The sequence below is a fragment of the Strix aluco genome, chromosome 25 (assembly GCF_031877795.1).
Source record: "Strix aluco isolate bStrAlu1 chromosome 25, bStrAlu1.hap1, whole genome shotgun sequence".
Taxonomy (NCBI): Eukaryota; Metazoa; Chordata; class Aves; order Strigiformes; family Strigidae; genus Strix; species Strix aluco.
Genome location: NC_133955.1, coordinates 5,157,302 through 5,178,914, shown reverse-complemented (window position 1 = coordinate 5,178,914; position 21,613 = coordinate 5,157,302). Strand labels below are relative to the sequence as shown.

Below are 21,613 nucleotides of genomic sequence, written 5' to 3'. Positions count from 1 at the left end.
ACCCTCGCCGCTGCAGCTCACTCAGCGATGCTCAGCAAGCCAGCTAATCTTTTCCTTTCTTTTTCTTTCCCCCCCACCCTCCCTTTTTGGTCCTTTCCCTCCCTTTTTTCTTTACATCGACCATCTTTACATTTCTAAATGTAAAATAAAGAGACACACACGTAGGCAGACAGCGCAGCCCCGAGAGATACCAGCTCCCTTTTCCCCTTCCAACTCCCTGCCATTTGCTACTGCCCCTATTTCATTACCAATTTTAATTTGCCTCTAATTAAATCCTGTGTATTTTTCCGACTCACTTGCTAATCCATGAGGGAGGCAGGAGGCTGGAGTGGAATCTCTCCGAGCTATAATTACAAAGGGCCTAATCACGCCGGGGCTCTGCCTTTGAATAAATTTCCTTGCATTAAGGTTCTCAGATTCTCTGCCTTGCAAATGAGAATGACCCCAATTTCAGGAAGTTGGCCTCGGAGGGTTTTTTTTTTATATATTTTTTTTTTTTATTTCGAGTCCTGATTCGTGATGAGAGACTAATTCGTTACGCTAAAACATTAACAGCAATTTAAAAGGTCGAACGGGGGCTGTATAAACAAAGGAGCTGGCCAACACAACAAGGCAAAAGGAGACACAAGGACTGAACCCCCCCACGCTGGAAAGTGTTCGAGTTCCTTGAAACTCATCAAATCGCACTGTCCCCCTTTTTGCTTTTTAATTTAAGGACAAAACCAAACAACGCTGGGCTCCTTCCCTCATCCTCCATCCATCCATCCATCCATCCATCCATCCATCCATCCATCCATCTATCCTCCAGCCGCTGCCGTGTGCCCGCTGCCGCCCCGGTGTCCTGGGCTGGGCCATCGTGCCTGGTGCTGCCACGATGGCCCTGGTGAGAGCCGCGTTGCACGGTGGCAGGCAGTGGGGACGGGCAGGCTCCTGCTCCTCTCACCGTTTGGCAGAGCCAGCCTGAAGGGGAAACTTTGCAAGCGGCTCCCAGGAGCTGGTTCCTGGAGATTTGGGCACAGTTGCTGCTGTTTGATGCAATTTTTTGGGGGGAAGCGGGAACCCCTGGGTTGCACCAGGAACCTGCTGGTCAGCAGTCGGCCCGGCTCCTTGGGTGATGCTCAGTGCAGAGCCAGGTCCCTGGGTGCCAGCCCGGTGCCATCGCCGCTGTCACCCGAAGGGATACACTCCGTTTGGGACATGCCCTGCCCGAGGGGCCGAGGCACCTCTTGTCCTCAAACCCTGTGCTGGCACCACCCTGAGTGGAGGGTCCAGCTGTGCTCAGCACCACACAGAGAGATGTCCAAGGGGGACCCCAGACACCGCCGTGCTCCCGGGCCAGCAACAGAGCAGGAGGAGCCCCCGGCCCCCGCTCTGTCCTTGCACCCTCTCTGCAAATACCCGTCTCCCTGCCTGAAGTCTGGCCGGGGCTGGGTCCTGCCACTGTCCTTGAACCCCTGTCCCTTGGCGAGCAAACACAGGACTTCCTCCCCTGGCTGGGGCCAGATCCTGCCCCGCACTCCCCTTCCTCCTTCCTGTGGGCACAGGGGACTCCTCGTCCAAACAAAGCCCTGATTAAAGGCAAGAAGCGTGGCAAAGCCGAAACCTTTCCTGCACGCAGAGCCGCAGCCCCGGCCCAGCAGTGCCCACATCCCCCCTCTCCCCGCCGGTGGCACCCCCCTGCTTCAAGGCACCAGTGGGTATGTGTTTGCAAAGGCAAAAGTGGAGATAAAATAAATCCTGGCACCAGGCAGGATGCGATTCAGCATCACCAGAGCCTGGGATGCCCCATCCCTGGTGCTGGGTGTCGGGCAGGGTGCTGGTCCCAGGACACGGGGGACCCCACCATGGGAATCCTCCCATCTGGAACTGGGGGTGGGTCCCCTGCCTCATCCTAACGTGGCTTTTGTATTTCAACAGAGTATTTGTTCAGTGCCAGACCTGGCTGCTCTGTTTGCTTCTCATCTTTGTCTATTCTAATGATGTTTGCTTTACGCCCCCAGCCCCGCTCCCTGTGCTGGGGGGTCTCCCCGTGGACCCCCACACTGCACCATGGCTCTGCCCCACCGTGGGGACAGGGTACCCACCTTGGCCCCCAGCACCCCCGCCCCATCCTAGGGGGGAGCTACAGCAGGAGACGAGGGAGAAGCCGCAGCAGAAATGGTTGTTTTTCAAAAAGCAGAAATACATAATTTTTTCCTGTGTATCCCCCCTTCTTCAAAAGAAGCCTGGCCTTGGACACTGAAAGTTATGAAGGGAATAATCCCCCCCTGGCTTTTTTTAATCCCCTGCCATCCCTTCTGCTGGTGGAACAGGAAAAAATAAAGAGCAGCAAAAAGAGAACCAGAAGGGCTGGGGGATGCCCCTCTGAGACATCAACCCTGCCCTTGGGTAACACGGGGTGTGGGGGAGTCGCGAAGAAAAAACTTCAAAACATTTATTCCTGCCAGCTAGTAAAAGGGAAGCAAAAAGGCATTTTCACCTGTCATTATCTCATTCCTCAGATGGGGAAACTGAGGCATGGAGCAGGTAAAGTGCTGCCCCAGAGAGCCCCTGCTCTGGGACCAGCCGTCCTGGGAGCAGCAATGGCTGCACCGGGCTCTGCCCCAGCGCTCCCCATCACTCCCCAAACGTGGGGTGTCCCCGTGGGCCTGGCTGTGGCCGCGGCGGGGACCAGCGATGCTCCCAGCGACGTGGTGCCGGCTTGCAGTGCTGCTCGCGTGCCGTGAGGGGGACTCCAGACCGACGCTGGGCCACCGCCAGCACCAAAAATGGCCCAGACACCTCCAACCGCTCTTGTCCTGCTCCTTCCCGCTGCCACCCTCCCGCTCGGCGTGCGGGGATGCTCGGGATGGGCCGTGCCGAAGCCAGGGGCCACCCAGAAAGCTTTGGAACCAAAACGCCCCTTATTCACCCAAAGTTTGCAGCGGAGAAGCAAAACCCTGCTGCGGTCAGCTCTGATCTGCAGCAGCAACACACGGGGGCCCTGGGCTCCAGAGTAACCGATTCCTCCTTAACTCTTTCAAAATGCACCATCTCGCTTGCAATTCACTTATTCTGATTTTTTTTTTTTAAGTGTTAGCTTCCCTCTGTCACGCCACTTCTTGCTGCCCTGAGCAGGAGGAAGCTCTGTCTCAGTAAATACACGCAGCAGGAAACAACAAATAAATCTTCCCCGGTCGGGGCAATACCTGCTCCTTCTCACAGCCTCTGAGATGCGTTTCCTCAGTTTTCAATTTCTAAATAACCACGAGGGGAGCAGCCCTGGCACCCGCGTGCTGCCCCAAAATTCACACCCATCAGCCCAGACCAGTGACAAACCGCTCTGGGGTGCCAAAAATTTTCAATACCTGCCCGTACAGCACCGTGCAGCGGGTAGGGGGAGCCGCGGGGCACAGACACCCGCAGGAGCCACGGGTGCTGCTGCTGGCCGAGGGTGCCCCCAGCCACACCGTCCCCACGGACCATCCCTGGCCACCACTGAGACCCGGCCGCCGTGGCTGCGGCCCCCCCTGCTCGCAGCGTGGCACCCAGCCCCGGGTTATCATTAACCTTATTTGCTATTTGCAGTGTCTCACTCTTTTCTCTGCCCTTCTCTCGGCGCTGCTCCAGCCCCAGCTCCGCAGAAAGCCCCAGGTTTCTACAGCACAGCCCTTTGCCACACCCTATGGCATGAACGATATATCCCCAGAGACCACGGATGCATTTTTGGGGGGAAAAATGTGGGATTTATCCACAAAATCATTTCCTGCGCCATCTCAGAGCTGTGCAATGAACTGGTTCTTTACCATAGCTGCCCATATAAACTGGAGCATCTCCCGCAGCAGGTAGCCCCAGGTGGGCTGGGGTGAGCCCCGCGGCGCTGAGCAGGGCTGCTCTCACCTTCCAGGTGGCCGTGTTCCTCCGGAAGTAGGCAAACATCCGCGTGAACCAGTTATAGATTTCGTTCAACGTTAGCTGCCTGTCGGGGGTCTCCAGGATGGCCTGAGAAACCAGAGAGGGGACAAGAGCATCACTCGCGATGCCCCGGCGGGGTTCAATGCAAGGCAGGAGGGGAAGAAATGGGGGTTCAGTGGGTGCAGGGGCTCCCCCAGGACCAAGAAAGTGGGGGAGAGCGTGGTTTTGCCCGAGGTACCCCACAGGCAGGTCTCAGGGTGCAGAGCTGAACCCAACGGCGCAGGGAGTCACTCACCTGCCGGATGAGCGAGGCGTACGTGAAGGGCGGCCGGACGTCCGCGTTTTTATAAAACTCGTGATTCTGTGCAAGTTCTGAAGGAGAGACAAGAAATAGAGGGGGGGTGGGGGGTGAAGAGACCCACTTTGGGACCTGGAGACCGCACGATGGAGGGTGATGAGCCCCATCCCAGAGCTCACCTGAAGATATTGGGGTGCAGAACTTCTCCGAGTTTCTCCTGCGGATGGGCCCCACGTTGTGTAAAGTGGAAGAGCTGATGACGGAGGGGCCCTGCCGCAGGGGGGTGATGGGCGCCGTGGCGGAGGTGGGGGGATGAGGTAAGCCGTCGGGGAACGTGTCGGAAGTGCTCTTGGAGAGGGTGGCACTGGAGACCAGGTTCAGCTGCACAGAGAGGCGGGAGGGAGGACGGGAGGTTGGGCACTGGTGTGGGGAAGGTTGGAGCTGGGAGAGCCCCCGGCACACCGGCAGCTCAGCGGGGCTGCACCGGATTGTGTCACTGGGCTTGGCAGGGATGGGATGCAACCACGGGATGGGATGTAACTGCAGGAGGGGATGCAACCGCAGAACGGGCTGCAGCCACGGGATGGGATGTACCCGCTCCCTGTCCGAGCTGGCGGAGCAGCACGATGTGCTGATCCAGCTGTGTTTTGCTCCCGCCTGACGCACGAGGGACCAGGCTGTGTGTGCTGGAGTGTGGTCAGGGCGTGCCCATCCTGGGGAGCCCAGCCAGCCGGGCCACGCGGGGCCGTGGTGACCGTCTGTAGGGCAGGGAGGGGACGGCAGCCAGCAACGAGGGGACAGGGGAGGAGAGGGGGCGGCTGAGAGGACATACAAGGGCAGGAGGGGGATGCACGCTTACAGGTTGGCTGAAAGGCTTTGGCTCTGAAGGTCTCATGTGAAGATGGGCCATCATTGCTTGGAGACGCTCGCTCTCCTTTGCCAGCTGCGGGAGGCAAGAAGCAGAAGGGAGATGGTCAGGCTGTGCTGGCAGTCACTGCAGAGGTGCTCATGGCCCGGAGGAGCTGCCCACTGAGCCCTCAGCCCTGGCTCTAGGCTGGCAGCATCCCCCAGCATCCCCGCAGGAGCCACCTCCAGCCTGACGCTGAGCCCTCCCAGGACCCCCAGTGGGGCTGTGGCTCTGTGGGGGGCTGCGACACCCATCGTGGGGGGCACAGGGGCTGCCGCTGCTCCGGCTCCATGTGTGCAGTCAGATGAAAAATCTATGGTGAAACGGAGTCATTTCCCACGCCTTCAGGCTGCCAGCCACCAGCACGGCCCCGGCCCGACCACCCACCGCAGCCTCGCTCTCCTTCCCGGGTGCTCCTGTCCCTGTGCCCGCCGTCCCCGTCCCCTTCGCCCTCCTCCAGCCCCTGCTGCCTCCTGCTCACCAGCAGCTCCCTGTCCATCCACCCATCCCTCCGTCCGTCCACCCATCCACCTGGACGCACAACATCGCTTTAATTGCCCACTCCCGCCTGTTTACTCCCCGGAGTGCAGAGAAGGGTGAAATATTCACTGTGGCACCAGGAGAGATTTTGAGCCCGGCAGAGGCGATGGGATGTGACACCCGCTCTCTTCCCGTCACCTTCCCTTTCCACCACGACCCCTCAATCTCGGGGCTCGGCCACATCCCGATGTGCTGCCCGCTCCCCACCAGCCGAGCCCCCTCCCCGGGCAGGCGCCCAGAGCCAGGAGTCAGGCGAGGAAGGAGTTAAAGGCAGGAGCCAGAGCAGAGTTTGCTGCAAGTTTGGAGCAGCTCAGATGCTTTTGCGCTGTCGTGGTGCTCATTAGAGCTGACAGGTCTCCCCTCGTGATGCAGACGCTCTCCACCGGCACAGCGGGAGCTCCGCGCTGAAAACTTTATAATTGGTAGCTCCGGTGGCAGGTTCTCCTCTCTGCACACGCAGCTTTCTGCTCGCCCTTCAGCTTTTTTTTTTTTTTTTCCCCCTTCCTTTCCCTCCCCTCTTTAAGCCCCAGTAATTGCTTTCAACCTCTCTCTTTAGCGAGGGCTGGGGAGCAGGATGTGATCGCACAGCTTCGCCCAGCCGGCTCTGCAGCCTCCCCAGCTGAGAAGGTTTTGTTGTGTCCCCCTCACCCCACAGTCCCCATTATTCTAACTCTGGGCAGAGGCTCCCAAAGCTCCCCGGGGGCTGGCGTCCCCCGTGATGACACCCACCGCCAGGCACCGTGATGGGCACAAACCGTGTGGAGCTCCAGCCAGCCCCTGGTCAAACAGCCAGGCCCCCAGGTCTCTGACAGAGACCCCTGCCCCATCCCACTTCCCCCCTCAACCACTTTCAAGTCCCAAGATGAAAACCCTCCATTTCCTCCCATTTCCCCCCCCCCACCCCGACTCCCTTCTCTATTAACTGAATTACGCACAACACGCTGGGGAGTTGGAGATGCTGAGAAAGGCACTATTTAAAGAACTGCCTTTCCAAAAATAGCACCCCGAAGTTGGGCTCCAAAGACCATGTTCAGCCACCAAAATAAGTGGCCTGATTTCCAAAGAGCCCGGTGGCCCTGTGGCTCTTGCTGCGGTGGCATGGCTGGGCTCAAGGGCTCACCACCCCCCCAGGCAGCACATGCCTTCCAGGTCTGCAGCATCTCTTTGTACCCACGGGGACACTTTGGGCAGGAAGGATGGTTCATCCCTTCCTCCAGCCCCATCATAACCAGTCAGGGATGCTGGTATTGGAGGGGGAACCAGTTTGAGGGTCTCCCAGGTCTTGATCTCCACCAGGACACAGCTCAGGACCAGCACTATTTGGGAAGGAGGCTTAAAATGAGCCCTTGGGGAGGCTGGTTATGTCACTACAGTCCCCAACCTCGCTAACACCCTCCTGCAGAGAGCAGCCAAGCCACAGCAAGCAGAGTTGGAAAGGAGTTGGCTTTTTAACCCCGTGTCTTTCGAGGCTGGGGCGATACCCACCTGTATTTCCAGCTGCTGTACCACTTGCATCTGGACTCGACACTGGGCGGTGCTTCGGTCATCAAGTGCATGTTCTGTATTGAGGTGTCTGGGGAGGAGAACACGGGGGTTTATGCCTGGGCGTGCCCAAAATGCGGCCCCTCTGCCGGGACCACACCTGGGATCAGTCCCGACCTGCAAACCGCTCTGTACCGCAGCAACGCCCGGGGACACCCGCGAGGCGCTGCCCGCGCCGGGGATGCTCCGGCACTGCCCAAAGCACGACGAGCAGAAGGGAAACTGAGGCACAAAGGTGGTCAAATGAACTGGGCTGGGCCTCCTCCCCAAACCCAGGCTGGAGGGTGGCTGTGGACACCCAGCCCTGCCCGGGGCAGCCCCGTGGTGTTGAGGAGCAGCCCGGGGTTGATGGAAAGTCCTTGCAAAGGCTGCTGGCAGGAGGCACCCAGGAGGACCTGAGGAGCAGGTTTCCAGGACAAAGGCGGCATTATGGAGGTTGACTTACACCCTCTAAGGAAACCCCTGAAGGCAGAGGTGACATTTCCAGGGTGCTCCTCATTCTACTGCTTTCGTGCCTTATGTTTATGTTTATAAAGCACAAGGACCTTTGGTCCTCGCCACTCTCCCTCCTTTTCGGGGAGGGGAAGGGCTCCCGGCAGAGGCAAGTGGCCAGTGACAGGGACACCACTTGCTGCAGAGCTGGGGACATCCCAGCATTGGTTTTTGGGGGTCCTCACCCCCCAGATCCAGCAAAGCAGCAGCCTGGGGACGCACCTAGGCCTGAAGATGTCGCATGGCCAGGCCACGTCCTTGCTGGGGTGGGTGCAAACCCAGGTGGTCCTCACTGGAAGAGTGGCACAGGTCAGAGCGGGGATGCTGGGCAGCGGGGCAAACTGTACCAGGGTCGGTCACCCTGGGAACACCCCAAAAAGTGGCATCTGACACTGGGAAACACACAAGCATCCCAGGGCCATGGGCCAGTGCTCTCCAGGGCCAAGACTGAGATATTTCTACTGAGACATCCCAGGAGAAGGTGCCTCAGGAGTATCTACCCTCGGTCTGGATGGGGAAGACAGCGGGAGTCTCACCCGGCTGTTTGTGAGAGACTTCCAGCCCCAACTTGCAAAAACAAGTTAGGTAACTGGGACCGGCTGCCAAGCCCGAATGTGAGCAAACCCTGACGGTGTCTCAGCCCCGCTCTGCAGGGCTGCAGCTGGACCGAGCCGCCCGCTCCTCTCCCTGCACGGGAGACCGAGGGCACGGCTGTTTCTCCAGGGAAAAAGCTTATCGAGAGCCCAGGCTGTGCTGAGTGGGGACAGACGTCTCCCACCGACCCTCACAGGCTTTTATAAACCTCTGCTCGAAGGACGCGCTGCCCCTTCCCACCCCAACGCTGAGGCTTTCTGAGCTACTCCATGGAGGTGATGCTTGGAGGACGCTCAAAGCTGGTGCCTGGACTCAAAGCAAGGTCCACGCTGCAGCTGGGCTTGGCCTTTGGGAGCTGGAAGTTTTCTGTCTGTCTGTCCCACACCCCGACACACGCTCACATTGGCAGAGAGGGGACAGAAACACTTCACTAGTGCTGTCGGGGAGGCTGCCCCTCGGGAAGTTTGCTCCTGTCAGCACTAGGTGTGCTTAGGGGGGCAGGCCGGGGGGACACAGGGACCCTACAGCCCCGGTCGGTGCAGCAAGACTGTCCCAGCACCGCGACCCAACCCTGGCCATCCCCTGCTAAGCCCAGCTCCAGCTTCCAAAGCGGAGCTTGCTCATCTGCCCCATGCCTGGAGAGGTGGGAGGAGATGCCTTATCAAGGTTCACCCCATGAGTCAGAGGCAGAGGAAGGAGGACGCAGGAGCCTGACTCAGTCACTCACTCCATCGCCACCTGGCAACACTCCCCCAGCCTCCCCAGGCTGCCTTCGCACCTCCTCATCCTCCCGAGCAAGGCCTCTGCCCAGCTCCTTCCCTGGGAATGAGGAGGCTGGGGCAGTCTGAGTGATGTTCCCACTGGAGCCAGCTCTGAGTGCGTGGCAGCGGATGGGATCGGTTTGTAAAAAACCCAAAATCTCATCAGTGCAGAGCAAAGCGCGCGCCGGCGCGTCTCGGCCGCTGCGCCGAGCAGACAGCCGGAGAGGCGGGGGGGAAAGAGCAAGCAAGCCCGTCAGTTCCTTCTGATGTCTTTGCTAAAAATCCTGGCTACAAAGAGATCTAATTGCAAATGAACTAATTAAGTAAACCTCTGACGAAGCGTGAAAACAATTTGTTTGACCCTGACGCTAGCAGAGGGCTCTTCGACAGCGGAGTTAATCAGTCAGCGCCGGAGCCCACAAGCAGTGTCAGCAGGCTGCCGCGCCGCCATCTGCTTCCTCCCCTCCTCTCACCCCCCAGGAGGGGAGCTGCAAACTCCCCTCGCCTGCTGCCTGCGCCTGCCCGCTCCTGCCCACTGCACTGGGTCTCTTCTCCTCTAGCAGGAATCTCTGGTGTTTCCTCCTTTTGCATGGAGCCCCCCTGGCTCTGAGCAGACAGATTTTGGAGTGTCCAGACCCATTTCCAGGGTCTCCCCTCTGCCAGTCCCACGCTGTGCCAACCCGAGAACACAGGCTCTCCCCTCCTCCAGGAAAACCTCCCCCAAAAACGGGGCACTTACTTGACAAACTGTCCCAAGTCCTCACAGAGGGTTTCGCAGCCGGGCCACTTGCACTCTCCGTGGCCGTAGAGCGGGTGGGAGCCGGGGGTCTCTTCATGGGAAGAGCTGCAGAAGAGGGAAAGGGATTATCAGACGGGGCAGCCGTGATGCTCCAGCATTCCCATGCACGGGGCCAGCTCGGGGACCCATGGGACACCCCACAGCGATAATTCCCTCTCCTCCGTGGGCACATGGGTGCAGCAAAACAGCAACAGGACTTGTTTATAGGGTGGGCAGAAACCCCCCCAACCTTCCCAACCCTGTTGCCAGCCCCACAGGTGACAGATCCCGGCCCCTTCCACCTCTCCGGGGGTAAAAACACAAAGTGCCAGGGCCCAACCCGGCTCTACCTGTCCCTTCTCGGCGTGTGCATGGTGCTCTGTCCATTGGGCAGAGGGTGATGGGAAATGGGAGGCGAGACCTTGGCGGCCGAAAACGAGGTAGAGTTGGAGGTGTTGGTGGTGAGGTCGAGACCTTCTTGCTTAATGCTGTCCTCGACGGGCTGGGCGGCCGTGACCTCCTTCCAAAGCTGCTGGAGGTCCGAGGGGCACACAGCTGTGGCACAGGGAGAAAGCACCCACTGTCAGCAGGGAGAAGGAGCAGCACCCACTGGCACCCATGCACCAGGCTGGCGCGGGACCCCAAGGGCTCCCTCCCTGCCTGGTGGGCACAGTTCAGCTCCCCCAAACTCAGGAAATCATCACCCCAAGCTGGGCAGAGCCGTCTGTGACAACACCCGGGGAGGAGAGGCTGCCCAGCCCCATCGGGAAGCCCAAAACAAGGCACCCGCAGCACCCAGGGAGCCCCTCAGAGCTGTCCCCAGAGGGGAGGAGACCCCAGCTCCCCGCATCCCTCTGCAAGAGGAAGCCAGGGGCCCAATCCTGCGCTTCAACCCAGCTCAAACTCTCCCAGGCTGCTCTGGCTGTTAACACCATCAGGCCCCAAACTTTAGATGGGCGCATTAGGAAAAGCAAGACCCCAGCCCCCTCCCCTGCCCTCCCTCGCTCGGAGCAAGGAGAAGCTGCAGCGTGGGGGCCCCCCAATGCTTTCCCCACCCTTGGGAGGGGTCCTTACCTTGGGGCAGGGTCTGGAGGGGCACGGTGCCCTGCCCTGGTGGGAGGCTCACCAGCCCCTGGCGCTGCAGGTTTAACAGGTGCTGCTGCTGGAGCTGCTGCATCTGCAAGAGCTGCTGCTGGAAGGCCAGCTGCTTGTTCCCCAACGGCTGCCGGGAGACAAAAGGGAGAAATCAAAGCGCGTTATTTCCAGCCTCGCAGCAGAAAAACCTTTCGCAGGGGAGGCAGGGGCCCGGCGGCGGTGGGGGATGCCCGCGGCGGTGGGCCCACGGCCGTGGGTGCCTCCGTCCTGCTGCTGGGCCTGCTCAGCTCGCGGCTGAGCCGGACGGAGGCTTTGATCTGTCGGAAGAGGAGGGGAAGGAAAGGGGAAGGGAAAAATAAAGCACTGAAAAAGAGAGGGAGTGAGCGGAGCTGGGGGCTTGCTCACAGCAGAGACCCAGCTCTGCCTGCGAGGTGGGTGAACCCACAAACCCGAGCCGTGGGGTCCCACGCGGGGAGGCTCAGCTGCAGGGCGAGTTCCCACAGGCACTGAGCATCACCCAAAAAAGGGGGCTCCCGGCACCCGAACAGCATCCTGGATGCACAAGACCCTCCTTTAAGCAGGGAAATGGTCCCTATTTGCCAAAAATTACCATTACGAGCCCCTTCTTGGTGGGGGGCAGAAAACAACTGTCCACAGGGGAGCAGGTGCCCAGCGTCAGTACAGGTGCCCCCACCCTGACCATGAGCATCCCCCAGGTAGGCGACTCTCCCACCTGACCCCAGGAGCTGGCCACGCTCTGACCGGCATTGCCGGCCCTAAACTAGTTAGGCAGGACGAGTCCCTGGGGAGGCACCAAGAAATCCATGAGAATTAACTGAAGGGGAGAGAATTCAATTAGGGATGGGGACAAGCAGCTGCTAATCCAAGCCGGCCACGAGAGGGGAGCTGCCCCGGGCCTGCCCAGCCTCATTAGCAGGGCAGGCATCTCTGTAACCCCTTGAACCCCTCTGTTTGTGCAGACATTGTTTGTGGGTTGCGAGGAGCCGGGCTGGCAGGCAGCGTGAGCCGGCTGTGCCACGCTGACCAACCCCGGCAGCAGCCCGGCCCCTCCACGGCAGCTCCGTTATCGTGAGCAAGAAAAGTGCCGGGGCCCCTCTGGGCAGAGCAAGCCCCCGCCTCTGGGCAGAGCAAGCCCCCGCCTCGGCGGAGCACAGCGGCCAAGCTCACGCTAAGGCACTTCCCCCTGATCTCACTGCGCTCGTGAGTGGGGGCACTTTGTAGCTTGGCCCCAAAAGAAGTATTTTCCGGTCCATGTTCGTACTGATGAGCACAAGAGCTTTTCAATAGGAAATGTCCTTTTTTTTATCATCTGGCTGGGTCTGAGCATCGTGGGGATTCAGGCTCCTGGTGCACTGGGGATCCCAGGGACCTGGCATGGCCCCACCCTGCTCTCTCGATGATCCCCAAGTCTGCCTCTCGCTCTCTGCTCAGCAGGGCACAGCAGACAGACTCCGTGGCAAACCCAGTTCACGGCTTAGTTTGGAATCAGCACTGCTGTAACCCAACACCCCAGGCCTCGCGGGATACAGACTGTCCCCTGCAGATGCTGCTGATGCTCAGCCGTGGCTTTGTGAAATGGAGGGTGAGGACGAGCTCCAGGCACTGCCCAGCAAAATCCCTGTGGTCTGCAACGTCAGGTATGACTGCGAGTTCTGTCTAGGGCACATGGAGAGTTTAAATTTGGTTTCTCAGCCTCAGAGGGATGTGTGGACTCCTCCCCGTCCTGTTCACCTCACAGCCATGGCAGAACTGTCCCTGCAGAGTCAGGTCTGGATCCCCTCTGGCTTTGCCTCAGTCCTGCACCTCTGATGCATGAAGATAAAGGCACAGATCAAAGCGATTTCTGCTCAGTGAAGAGAAATCCCTGTGCTTGCCCTTGCTCCTGAGCAAGGTGCTGAGCCAGGAGGGCTTCAGCCCACGGGATCTGAGGAGACCATGGACCATGACGGAGGAAAAAAGGCAGGACCAGGTTGCGCACCCGAGGGCCTTGGCGGAGGCAGCGCTGTCCCCCCCCCGCGAGGCGAAGCTCTGCACCGCGTGGGATGGACACGCATGTCCTCGCCTCGGATAGAAACGGCAGCTGGGACGGGACAGGATGGGATGGGACGGGATGGGACGGGCTTCTCCTCCTCTTCCCAGCTCCGCCACCGCCCTCCCCGGGGGCCCCAGGGCGAGCCCGGGCTCTGTGTGAACACAGCCTCATTCATGGCACTTCCAGGCTGCGGAGCAGGAGGAAATTGGGAGCGGATGAAGTCATGAGGATCCCCAGGGCACGTTGCCTGCGCCTCGTAGCCCAGCTGGGCTCTCCCAACCCGGCCTCCCCGGAGCTGCGGCCGGCGGAGTCAGACCCCCCCGAGCAGCCCTGCCCCGTGTGTGGTTCTGGCACGGACCACGCTGTCCACGTTGAATCTGCTCCTTCACATGCTTCAAATCTACGTGCGCATCTTTCCAGCTTCACCAGACCGTGAACACAGGGACCAGCCCTGGGAGCACAAGCCCTGGTTCCTGGTGGATGCACAAACGTGTGGGCTAAGCCAAAACTCCACACCGCGGAGCCAACGAACCACAGGGGCTCAGAACCACCTGCTGACCCACCCAACAGCACCCACCAGCCCGGGAGCTCCGAGTCCAGTTTGCCCTGGAGGAAGCAGGGTGGCGAGAGCCTGAATTTCAGCCCCAGCCTTATTGAAAACCTCTCTCCCCGGCCACCGTGTCACAAGCTTCGCTCAGCTCCTCTCCCCTTGGCAAGCCTCAGCCCTGCAAACACCGGCTGAGTCCCTCCCAGAGGGGGCCCCCCAGCACCCGCCAAAGGAGCTTGCTCTGTGTTAGGGCCAGATCCTGCGTTTGGCCCCCACACCCCCCCATCCCAGCGCAGGGGCTCAGGGTCCGGAGCTTCGCCTACTCTCGGCGTACATTAGACGCAGATGACTGGGTGCAGCTACCGGGGTAAGAGCTGCCGTCACTTTGATTTATGAGCACATCAGGAGGAGTTTCGGCGTGACACACGGGACTGACAGGAGCAGTTCATTAAGCTGACACTGAGGTTAGGAGGCAGGCAGCGCCCCCCCCGCCCCCCGTGCCACCCCCCTCCCCTGCCCCACCAGACTCGGGAGAGGGCAACCCCCACCACCACCCCGGCAGCTTTGGGGGCACACAGGGACCCACTGGCCTCACCCCCAGGGGATATTGGGGTCTCCGCACCCGGACGCTGCTTGCAGCAGCTGGGCCTGGAGAGGCAAATCGGCCGGAGAAAGAGCGGGACGGCAGACACCGGCTTCGCTGCCTCTTGCCACGAGGGCGAGGGGCTGCCCGGAGCCATCCCAGCCCTGCGCTGGCAGCTCCTCGCTCCCCCTGTGCCCAGGATGCTGCTGGGGGTTCACCCTGACACCCTAATGCAGGAAAACACTCTGGGCTGAGCTGTACTGCAGCTCAGCCCCATCCCAGCAGGATGCATGGATCAGCCTCCTGGCTTGGCCCCTTCCTCGTGCCTCCCCGCCGCGGCGCAGCCCCTCGCAGCCCGCGGACACAAAGCACCCCCCGCATCCTCTGGGACAGGATGCTGCCGACAGGCCCTTCCGACACGTTTCCAGCCTCCACGCTTCCTTTTTTCCTGCTCTCCCCTTCCCCGCACCCGCCGGGGGACCTCCAGCCGCGCCGCTTCTCCTGGGGAGATCTGAGCCGCTCCTCCATGAGATGCTGCTACCTGCTCCCGGCACCGCGGCGGCACAAAGCCGTTCCCACCTGCTGATCCCCCTCTGCGCTCGCAGACGAGCCGCTGACTTACAATGACACCGAGGCGAGTCCTTGAAATCAAGCAGAGGGAAAGCAGAAGGCGCTCGGTTTACAAACCTTGCAGCGGGGCCGTAATTAAATACCGCCGTGGATTTCCATGAAGGAGCCGACGCCGGCCAAGAGCGGCTCTGTGGCGGCATCCCAGACACGCCAGCTATTCCCCGCGCCGTCGGGGGAAGCAACGGCATCGCCATTCCTGGCAGGCAAGCGCCACTGCCGAACGCACGCTTTATTAATAGCAGCCGCCCAAATTCATGGGGTGAAACCAACCCCACAAAGCCCGGCCGGGGGGTTTTGGGGAGGGGAAAACACTGTGGCATCCCCTCGCAGGGACCCTGTCGCTGGTTTTCCCGGCCATGGGTTGGTGATGCTGTCGGGAGCTGGACGCGGACCCTGCAGCAGCATCTAACGCCCCTTCCCCCCCCGCTGGCCACTCAAGACTTTCTTAGTGGATAAATTTCTCATCTCCTCTGCACCATTTAATTAAAAGTTAACATGCGCTTTTTAAACCAGGAGCCCGCTAAGCAAGCCCTTTGTTAAAGCTTAATTATATCCCCATTCGTTGTCGCAATATAACATTGCCACGGCCAAGAGGAAAGTCCTTGAGGAAGCTCAGATTTATGCCTCCCCCGTTCCTGGAGCACGAGCAGCTACTCCAGCTCCTGGAGATGGCTCCGATAAAGCCTGACCCTGCACACGCTGCGTAAATACGCCAACATCCTGCAATGAAAGCCCGGGTCAAAGTCTATTGAAGGCTCGAGTGGGTGCCGGCCTGACCCCGAGCCGCTCCAGCTGCCCTGTTCCCCCAGCGCCAGCGTGTGCTTTGCCGTTGAGCCCCCACTGCAGCCACCCAAATGCACAGTCTGGGCTTAAATGCTTTCTCGTTCAAAAGAAAGCTGAAGTTTTAAGTGCTGAGAATTGCTGTAAATCAGGGTGATGGATTTCGGGAGGGGTGACTGCAACAAACAGCCCCAGCACCCCATTTCTCTATCATTGCTACTGATGCTCGGCCGGGGACAGGGACTGAGCGGCTCAGCTCCGCGTCCCTCTGTGCTGGGAGCCCGAGGAAGGACAGCAGGGATGCCAGACATACAGCAGCACGTGCAATGCAAAATACCCCCACGTGCGCCAATCTGGGAAGATAGAGGGGCAAAAATATATTTAAAAAAAATGAAAGGGAGTGGTGCTGTCTGCCTGCTGCTGGTCGGGGTTGACCCCCAGCCTCCGTGTGACCGGCACGTCCCTAAAATTGAGCATTGCTGATACAGCTGCAACGCCTCCGAGTGCGTTACTATGGGAAAGGACAGTAAAAACTGTTGGGTAAAGGGAGTTATACAAGACTGATGCAATCACACCGGCATAAACACTTCGCCATGCAGCCACCTCCCCAGCAAAGGACCCACCACTGCTGACCCGGTCGCGGGGGGCTGACAGCATCCCCTGCCCGAGCGGCTCCCATTGGAAAACTCCTTTGCCTGCATCGCTGCTATTTCACGCAGCGTTTGGGTTTTGCAGAACCACCTTTCCAGGCAGGAAAAGCCCTGGTTTGGGTTTCTACCTGACCAGCCCTGCCTGCCTCCTTGCCAGGGTGCTGCCGTGTCAGCTCAGTCAGGACTGGGCTGCCCGACCCGAGCTGTGCCAAGAGCCTGGCAGGGCCGGCGAGTCAAGTGAGGGCTGAGCCAAGCCCCCCCTGCGAGGAGGATTTGGGGAGCCCTCGCTCTGTGCCAGGGGAGCCAGCGACCTGCCCCTCCCACTGGGGAGGGTCCGGCGGCGCTGCCAGCCCACACCCACCAACCTCACCGCTCCCCACACCCGCCCCATAGTTTCTAGATGCGCCGACAAGGACGCGGCGCTGAGAACGATGCAGCTCGGTGCATGTGCCAGATCGCAGATAGGGAGGAGGAACAACAACTCCCAGCGCCCCGACCGGCCGCCCTGGCACCCCCCAGGAGCAGGATGCCCCCATGTCCCATCCCTGCTGGCTCCCAGCCGGCTGCCCTGGGTGCTGGGATTCACACACACCTTGTTTTGTGCTGGTCCCCCTTTTATTTGCTGCCAGATCTGATGGCCCAGAACCCATCTGCGTGAGCTCACCTCTTTGGGTTGCTGCTTTCCGGCTTGCTGCTGTGTCAATAGCTGCAGGTGAAGCTGCTCCTGTTGCTTCTTGTAGTATTCCTGCAACTGGGAGGGAGGGAGGGAGGGACGGGAGGGGAGAGAGCAGCCGGATTAGCAGCAGAAACACCCCGTTTGCATCTCCCTGCCCAGCACTACCCCGTGCCCAGCACCAGGCTTTGCCACAGCCATGCCAGCTCCTGGCACCATGCCATCAGGGCAGGCTCTTGGCTGCAGGTTAAGAGGAAAAACACCCGCTGAAGGTGTCACAGCTGTAGAAGAAACCTTGGGCACACACTCCGAAGGGCCCTGGATCTCCACAGCAAGTAAAATCCCCAAACACCACCAACGCCAAACCTGCCGTTCGTTTTCACGTCGACTGGCTGCCCTGGCTTTCTACCACTGGCCGGTCCAGGACCTTCCGCCTTGCCCAGCCCCAGGGAGGAGGGTCACAACCCCCCGGCTCAGTAATTCCTGTGTATCCCGGGGATTTTGCACTGTACTGGCAGAGGTTTTGTTCGACAGGGGGATATGAAACACCAGGAGGTGGGTGAGCCCCTTGAGAGAAGCAGGCCCAGGCGCTCTGGCACTTTACGCAGCATTTCAGCAGTGGAGAAACCCCATTTTTGGTATGGTGGGACCCCAAACCACTCCTGACAAGTGTTGTGAGAGCCGGGGGGCTCCCAGCTGGGAAAGGGCCAGGAGCAGCCACGGCCCCTGGTCTGGCCGGTGCAACACCACGATCACCGGGGGCTCAGATTGGCGTCCCCCTTCACGGGCACCACGGGAAAGCGCAGGCAACCTGGCCCCTCACAGCACCCCAGCCAAAACAGAGGGGTCTGCTGGGTCAGTAAAACAGAGAAAAACACCCCAGGCCCGCGACGAGCCACCAGAGAGGGTCCCAGTCTGCAGAAGGCAGCGCCGGGACCTGCCGGCGTTGACGCCAGCTCTCGCTCCAGCCCCTAAATAAACTGTTGGTGATGGATTTGCTGCACGCAAGGGGGGGCAGAGGCACGGGGAGGTCAGTGAGACCCAGCAGCCCCCTCCCACCCGGCCCATACCCCTGTGCAGGGGCGACGGCGGCGGCTCAGGAATGCCCCTTTGGATGCCGGGAAGCCTTTATCAGCTCGGGGCTGACAGCGCTGACAGCAGCAACTTTGCTTTTTCTGTCGGTGAACAGGTTTGGAAAGCCTGGGTGTTTACCCGAAAGCCAATCAAAGCCAGGTCTCTGCAACATGGTCGAGCGGGGCCGCGGGAACATTGGGTCAGGGGTGAGAGGTGTGATGTTTGGTTTTCTTCTGGTGGAGAATGCGAGCTATTCCGGCCTGGGTTGTTTAATTTGCAGTCAAACGTGTTTCTTTATCCGGCTCCAAAGAGGCTTGGAGAAGGACCCACCCAGGGTAGTGTTTACCCTTTGTTCTTTCCCTGGGGCCAACCTTGAATCCTTATCAGCCTGTTTGGAGTAAACAGGTACTGGGGGCAGGAGGAAGGGTGTGGAGGATGCTTGTGGGATTTCTCCTTCTCTCCCTCCCGCCGGCGGGAGGTGTTTACCCAAGCAGACCTGTTTTGTTTCGGAGTTGAGGTTTGTTTTTTTTCTTCTCCTCCTTTTTCTTCCCTCCCTGTTCGTTTTACATTTGACAGAGTGCTCCGGAAAAGCTGAGCAGGGCCGTGAGAAACAAACCCATGCGCTCAGGTCTGGAGCCAGACCCAGGCACCTGCCCCAAAGCCCAGGCAGCGGCCGCGAACCGCCGAGCCAAGAGCATCCACCCCTGACCCCAGCTCTCCCCAAAAGCTGGGCAGCCCCAAACCAGCCCTTAGGCAGGAGCCTTCTGGGCTTTGAGACCCTGACTCAGGGCAGCAGCATCTGGCTTTGCCGGCACTGTTAGCACCCGCAGCTCTTTTCATCTCTCAGTGTGGACATGCTGGGAATCCCCAAGGAAATAAATGTCGGGGGAAGCCAGGAGCTCAGGGAGGAAAGGACACATCTGCCTGCCCACAACATGCTCCAGTGAGAAAGGATCGAGCTCGGCCGGATCCAGCGTTACCTGTTGCAGCATTATCGCCTGCTGCTGCTGCAGGAGGGCCTGGAGCTGGGGCGGCGAGAGGATCTGCTGCATCTGCTGCGGCGTGATCATCTGCGGGGACATCATGGCCACGGACACGGGGACCTGTGGAGAGGAGGGACACATCACCACTCCCAGTTCCAACCCTGGAGAACCCTTCTACAAATACCGACAGCCTCCAAGTGCCTCCCACCCCCCAGGCTTTCCCGGGGTATCCCCCGTGCCCTCCATCTCTTTGTCACCTTTGGGGGAAGCCCTTGGCCACTGGTCTGTCCTGGCATGCTGAGGCCACCACTGGGGACACGGCGATGGCAGGGAGGTGCCCTCCAATGCTGCTGGCACTGGGGTGAAGCTTTCTAAAAGCACGAGCTCCCCAACCCTGCGAGCAGGATGATCTCTGCCCGTGGGGTCTTCTTTAAATGCTGCTTAGCTGGGGGAATTAGGCATCGAGAGGAGCCAGCGGCACATGGGCAGTCAGCTCCAAACCACAGCTCCCTCCCCTCCTGCGAGCACGGGAAAGGTGCCAAGCACCCCTCCTTCCCTCGGGGTCCCGGAGGATGCAGGGAGGAGGGAAACACCAAGGGAAGCCGGGAAGATACCGATCACCCAAATAACTTTGCAAAGCAGATCACGGAGGAAGAGGTTACCAGGTTTTCCATAGACACATCAAAGCTTTACCTCCAGTTGACACCAGTAACTCACGTAATTACCGTGCCAAGTGGAGGGAGGGCTGAGAAAACCTGCCAACCCCTGCCTTTGGTTATCATAACATGGGTCCACACCCCCACGGCACAGCGCCGGAGAGCCGGGGAAGGTGTCAGTGATGGATCCCAGCCCTGGTCCTGCCCAGGTGGAGCAGTGCCGCCTTTCCAAGCACGGCCATCAAGTGCTGCCCTGTCCCAGCCTTCCGCCCATCCCACCAGCCCAAAACCCTTCCCCAGGCTCTGGGCAGGGTTATGCCTCTGCTGTAATTAAATAACCCTTCCCAGATGTTCCCTTATCCTACTGCTGCTGGTTGGGGGGCAGGAGAGCCAGTGGGCCACCAGCAGCCTCCTGCTGGCCCCTGCCTGGCACCCTCAGGCTCTTCGAGGGGACCCCAAGGACGACGCAACTCCTTGGTGTGTGGGACGTGGCAAAGCCCAGGCCAGGCTCCTGGTGCAAGCCAAGGACCATATTTTGATCCAGAGCAGTTGACTTCTCATCCCCGCACTCCAGGGTCTCGAGACCTCAGAGACCAAGGGATAGAGAAACAAAGCAACCGGCTTCAGAGCACCCAGCAAAGTCCAAATGAGAGCATGGAACCCTCCAGCCCCTCCTGCCCAGGACCCCCAGCGATGCCCAGTCTGGATCTGCTGCCCACCCTGAGGGCTGTCTCCCCTCCTCCAGCCACCCCCAGTGGGACACAGAGCGGTGACAGGACCCCGGGGGTGGCCCCACACAGTCCCTCCCATCCGTGGTGGGCGTCCGGCCGGGCTGGAGCACGCTGACCTTCAAGGGAGATTGCAACGGCTTATCTGTTTACTCAGGCATTTTGCTCGAGGGAGGCGTCGCAAGCGGCCTGAGTTTCATTTATCGCCGGCGATCCCCCCTCAGCTGCCTTCGTGTCAGAGTTATTGATTAATTGCTGCGTGTTCACACCCAAGGGCTGCTGCTGGGGCGCCTTTGACTGCACCGGCTTGGCTGGCCATGGAGGGCCCGGGAGGCTGCGGGAGCATCCCCAGCAAAGAGCTGCAAAGCCCCGTGAGGGCTCCAGGACCCGCCGACGCCTGCCCAGAGAGCCCGGAGAACCCCAAGCCCCCCCCCCGCAGCCCCAGCACCGGTGAAGAGCTGCTGTTTCAGCGCTCAGGTGCTCGCAACCAGCTGTGCAAAGCCCTCGGCGAACATCTGGGAAGGAGGGAAGCTCACGAAGATGGCAAGACGAGAGCGAGCGGGGTGCGCGCCCGCTTGCTGGGAGCTAAGCATCCTGCTAATTTCCCTTTGCCAATTCATCAGCTGGCAACGTGCTCGGAATGAGAGCCCCTAATTAATTGCTCATCCGCATCCCCCATCCGGGCGGCCTCCCCGCCCCCACTGCCGCCGTGCGGCCTCTCGTACACGTTTGCTGGCATTTTCAAATCGGAGGCATCCTAATTACCGGAGAGTTATAACACCTTCCATTTCTCGCCCAGCGGACTGACACCCTGTCAAGAGCAAAGAGAATTGCCAGAGGTTTTGACAACACTAATTGCCCCTATAATCTAAAAACACAAAGGAGAGGCGATTAGTCGAGAGGGCCCCAGCTCTCGATCCGACACGAGGTTTTCACAATGTTACAAGAAAACAAAAGCGACGCTTTTTAGAGTTTGATGGCTGCTAACAAAAGCAGAATTATATTTTCATACAACCTTTGTCTGCATTAAATGGCTTTTTCTTCCGTGCTCGGATGCGGAGCTGACATGGGGAAATGGCGGCGGCTTTGCGAGGGGATGAGGTGTGAACGGGGCGAACCGGTGCCGGCCCTTGCGAGGGGTATCCGGGCTTTGCCACCTCCCCGAGCCTTGACGGACGCCAAAGTCGCACAGAGAATTTCCCCCCAGCATGGAAAACATCCCCCTCTCAGCTAAGGTTTCCAGGGAGGGCAGGAACTTTCTTTAGGAAAAGGAGAAATGCCCATTTAGAGCAAGTTTTGCTCCCGCCGTGGCCATTCATCCCGCACCGGTGCCGGGGAGGCTGCAGCGCTGCCCC

The 21,613-nt window shown here is 59.9% G+C and overlaps 1 protein-coding gene across 1 annotated transcript in view; it reads right to left on the bottom strand.

Moving 5' to 3' along the window:
• Positions 1–21,613, bottom strand: part of FOXP4 (forkhead box P4) — a 61,382-nt gene that overhangs the window by 2,605 nt on the left and 37,164 nt on the right. The window contains exons 4-13 of the mRNA XM_074850273.1: positions 18,872–18,994; positions 16,809–16,895; positions 10,881–11,028; positions 10,157–10,361; positions 9,768–9,872; positions 7,125–7,212; positions 5,052–5,135; positions 4,372–4,573; positions 4,190–4,266; positions 3,880–3,981 (exon numbers count right to left, since the gene is read on the bottom strand). Of these exons, the coding sequence (XP_074706374.1) occupies positions 3,880–3,981; positions 4,190–4,266; positions 4,372–4,573; positions 5,052–5,135; positions 7,125–7,212; positions 9,768–9,872; positions 10,157–10,361; positions 10,881–11,028; positions 16,809–16,895; positions 18,872–18,994 (1,221 nt within the window). The remainder of the gene's footprint in view (positions 1–3,879; positions 3,982–4,189; positions 4,267–4,371; positions 4,574–5,051; positions 5,136–7,124; positions 7,213–9,767; positions 9,873–10,156; positions 10,362–10,880; positions 11,029–16,808; positions 16,896–18,871; positions 18,995–21,613) is intronic.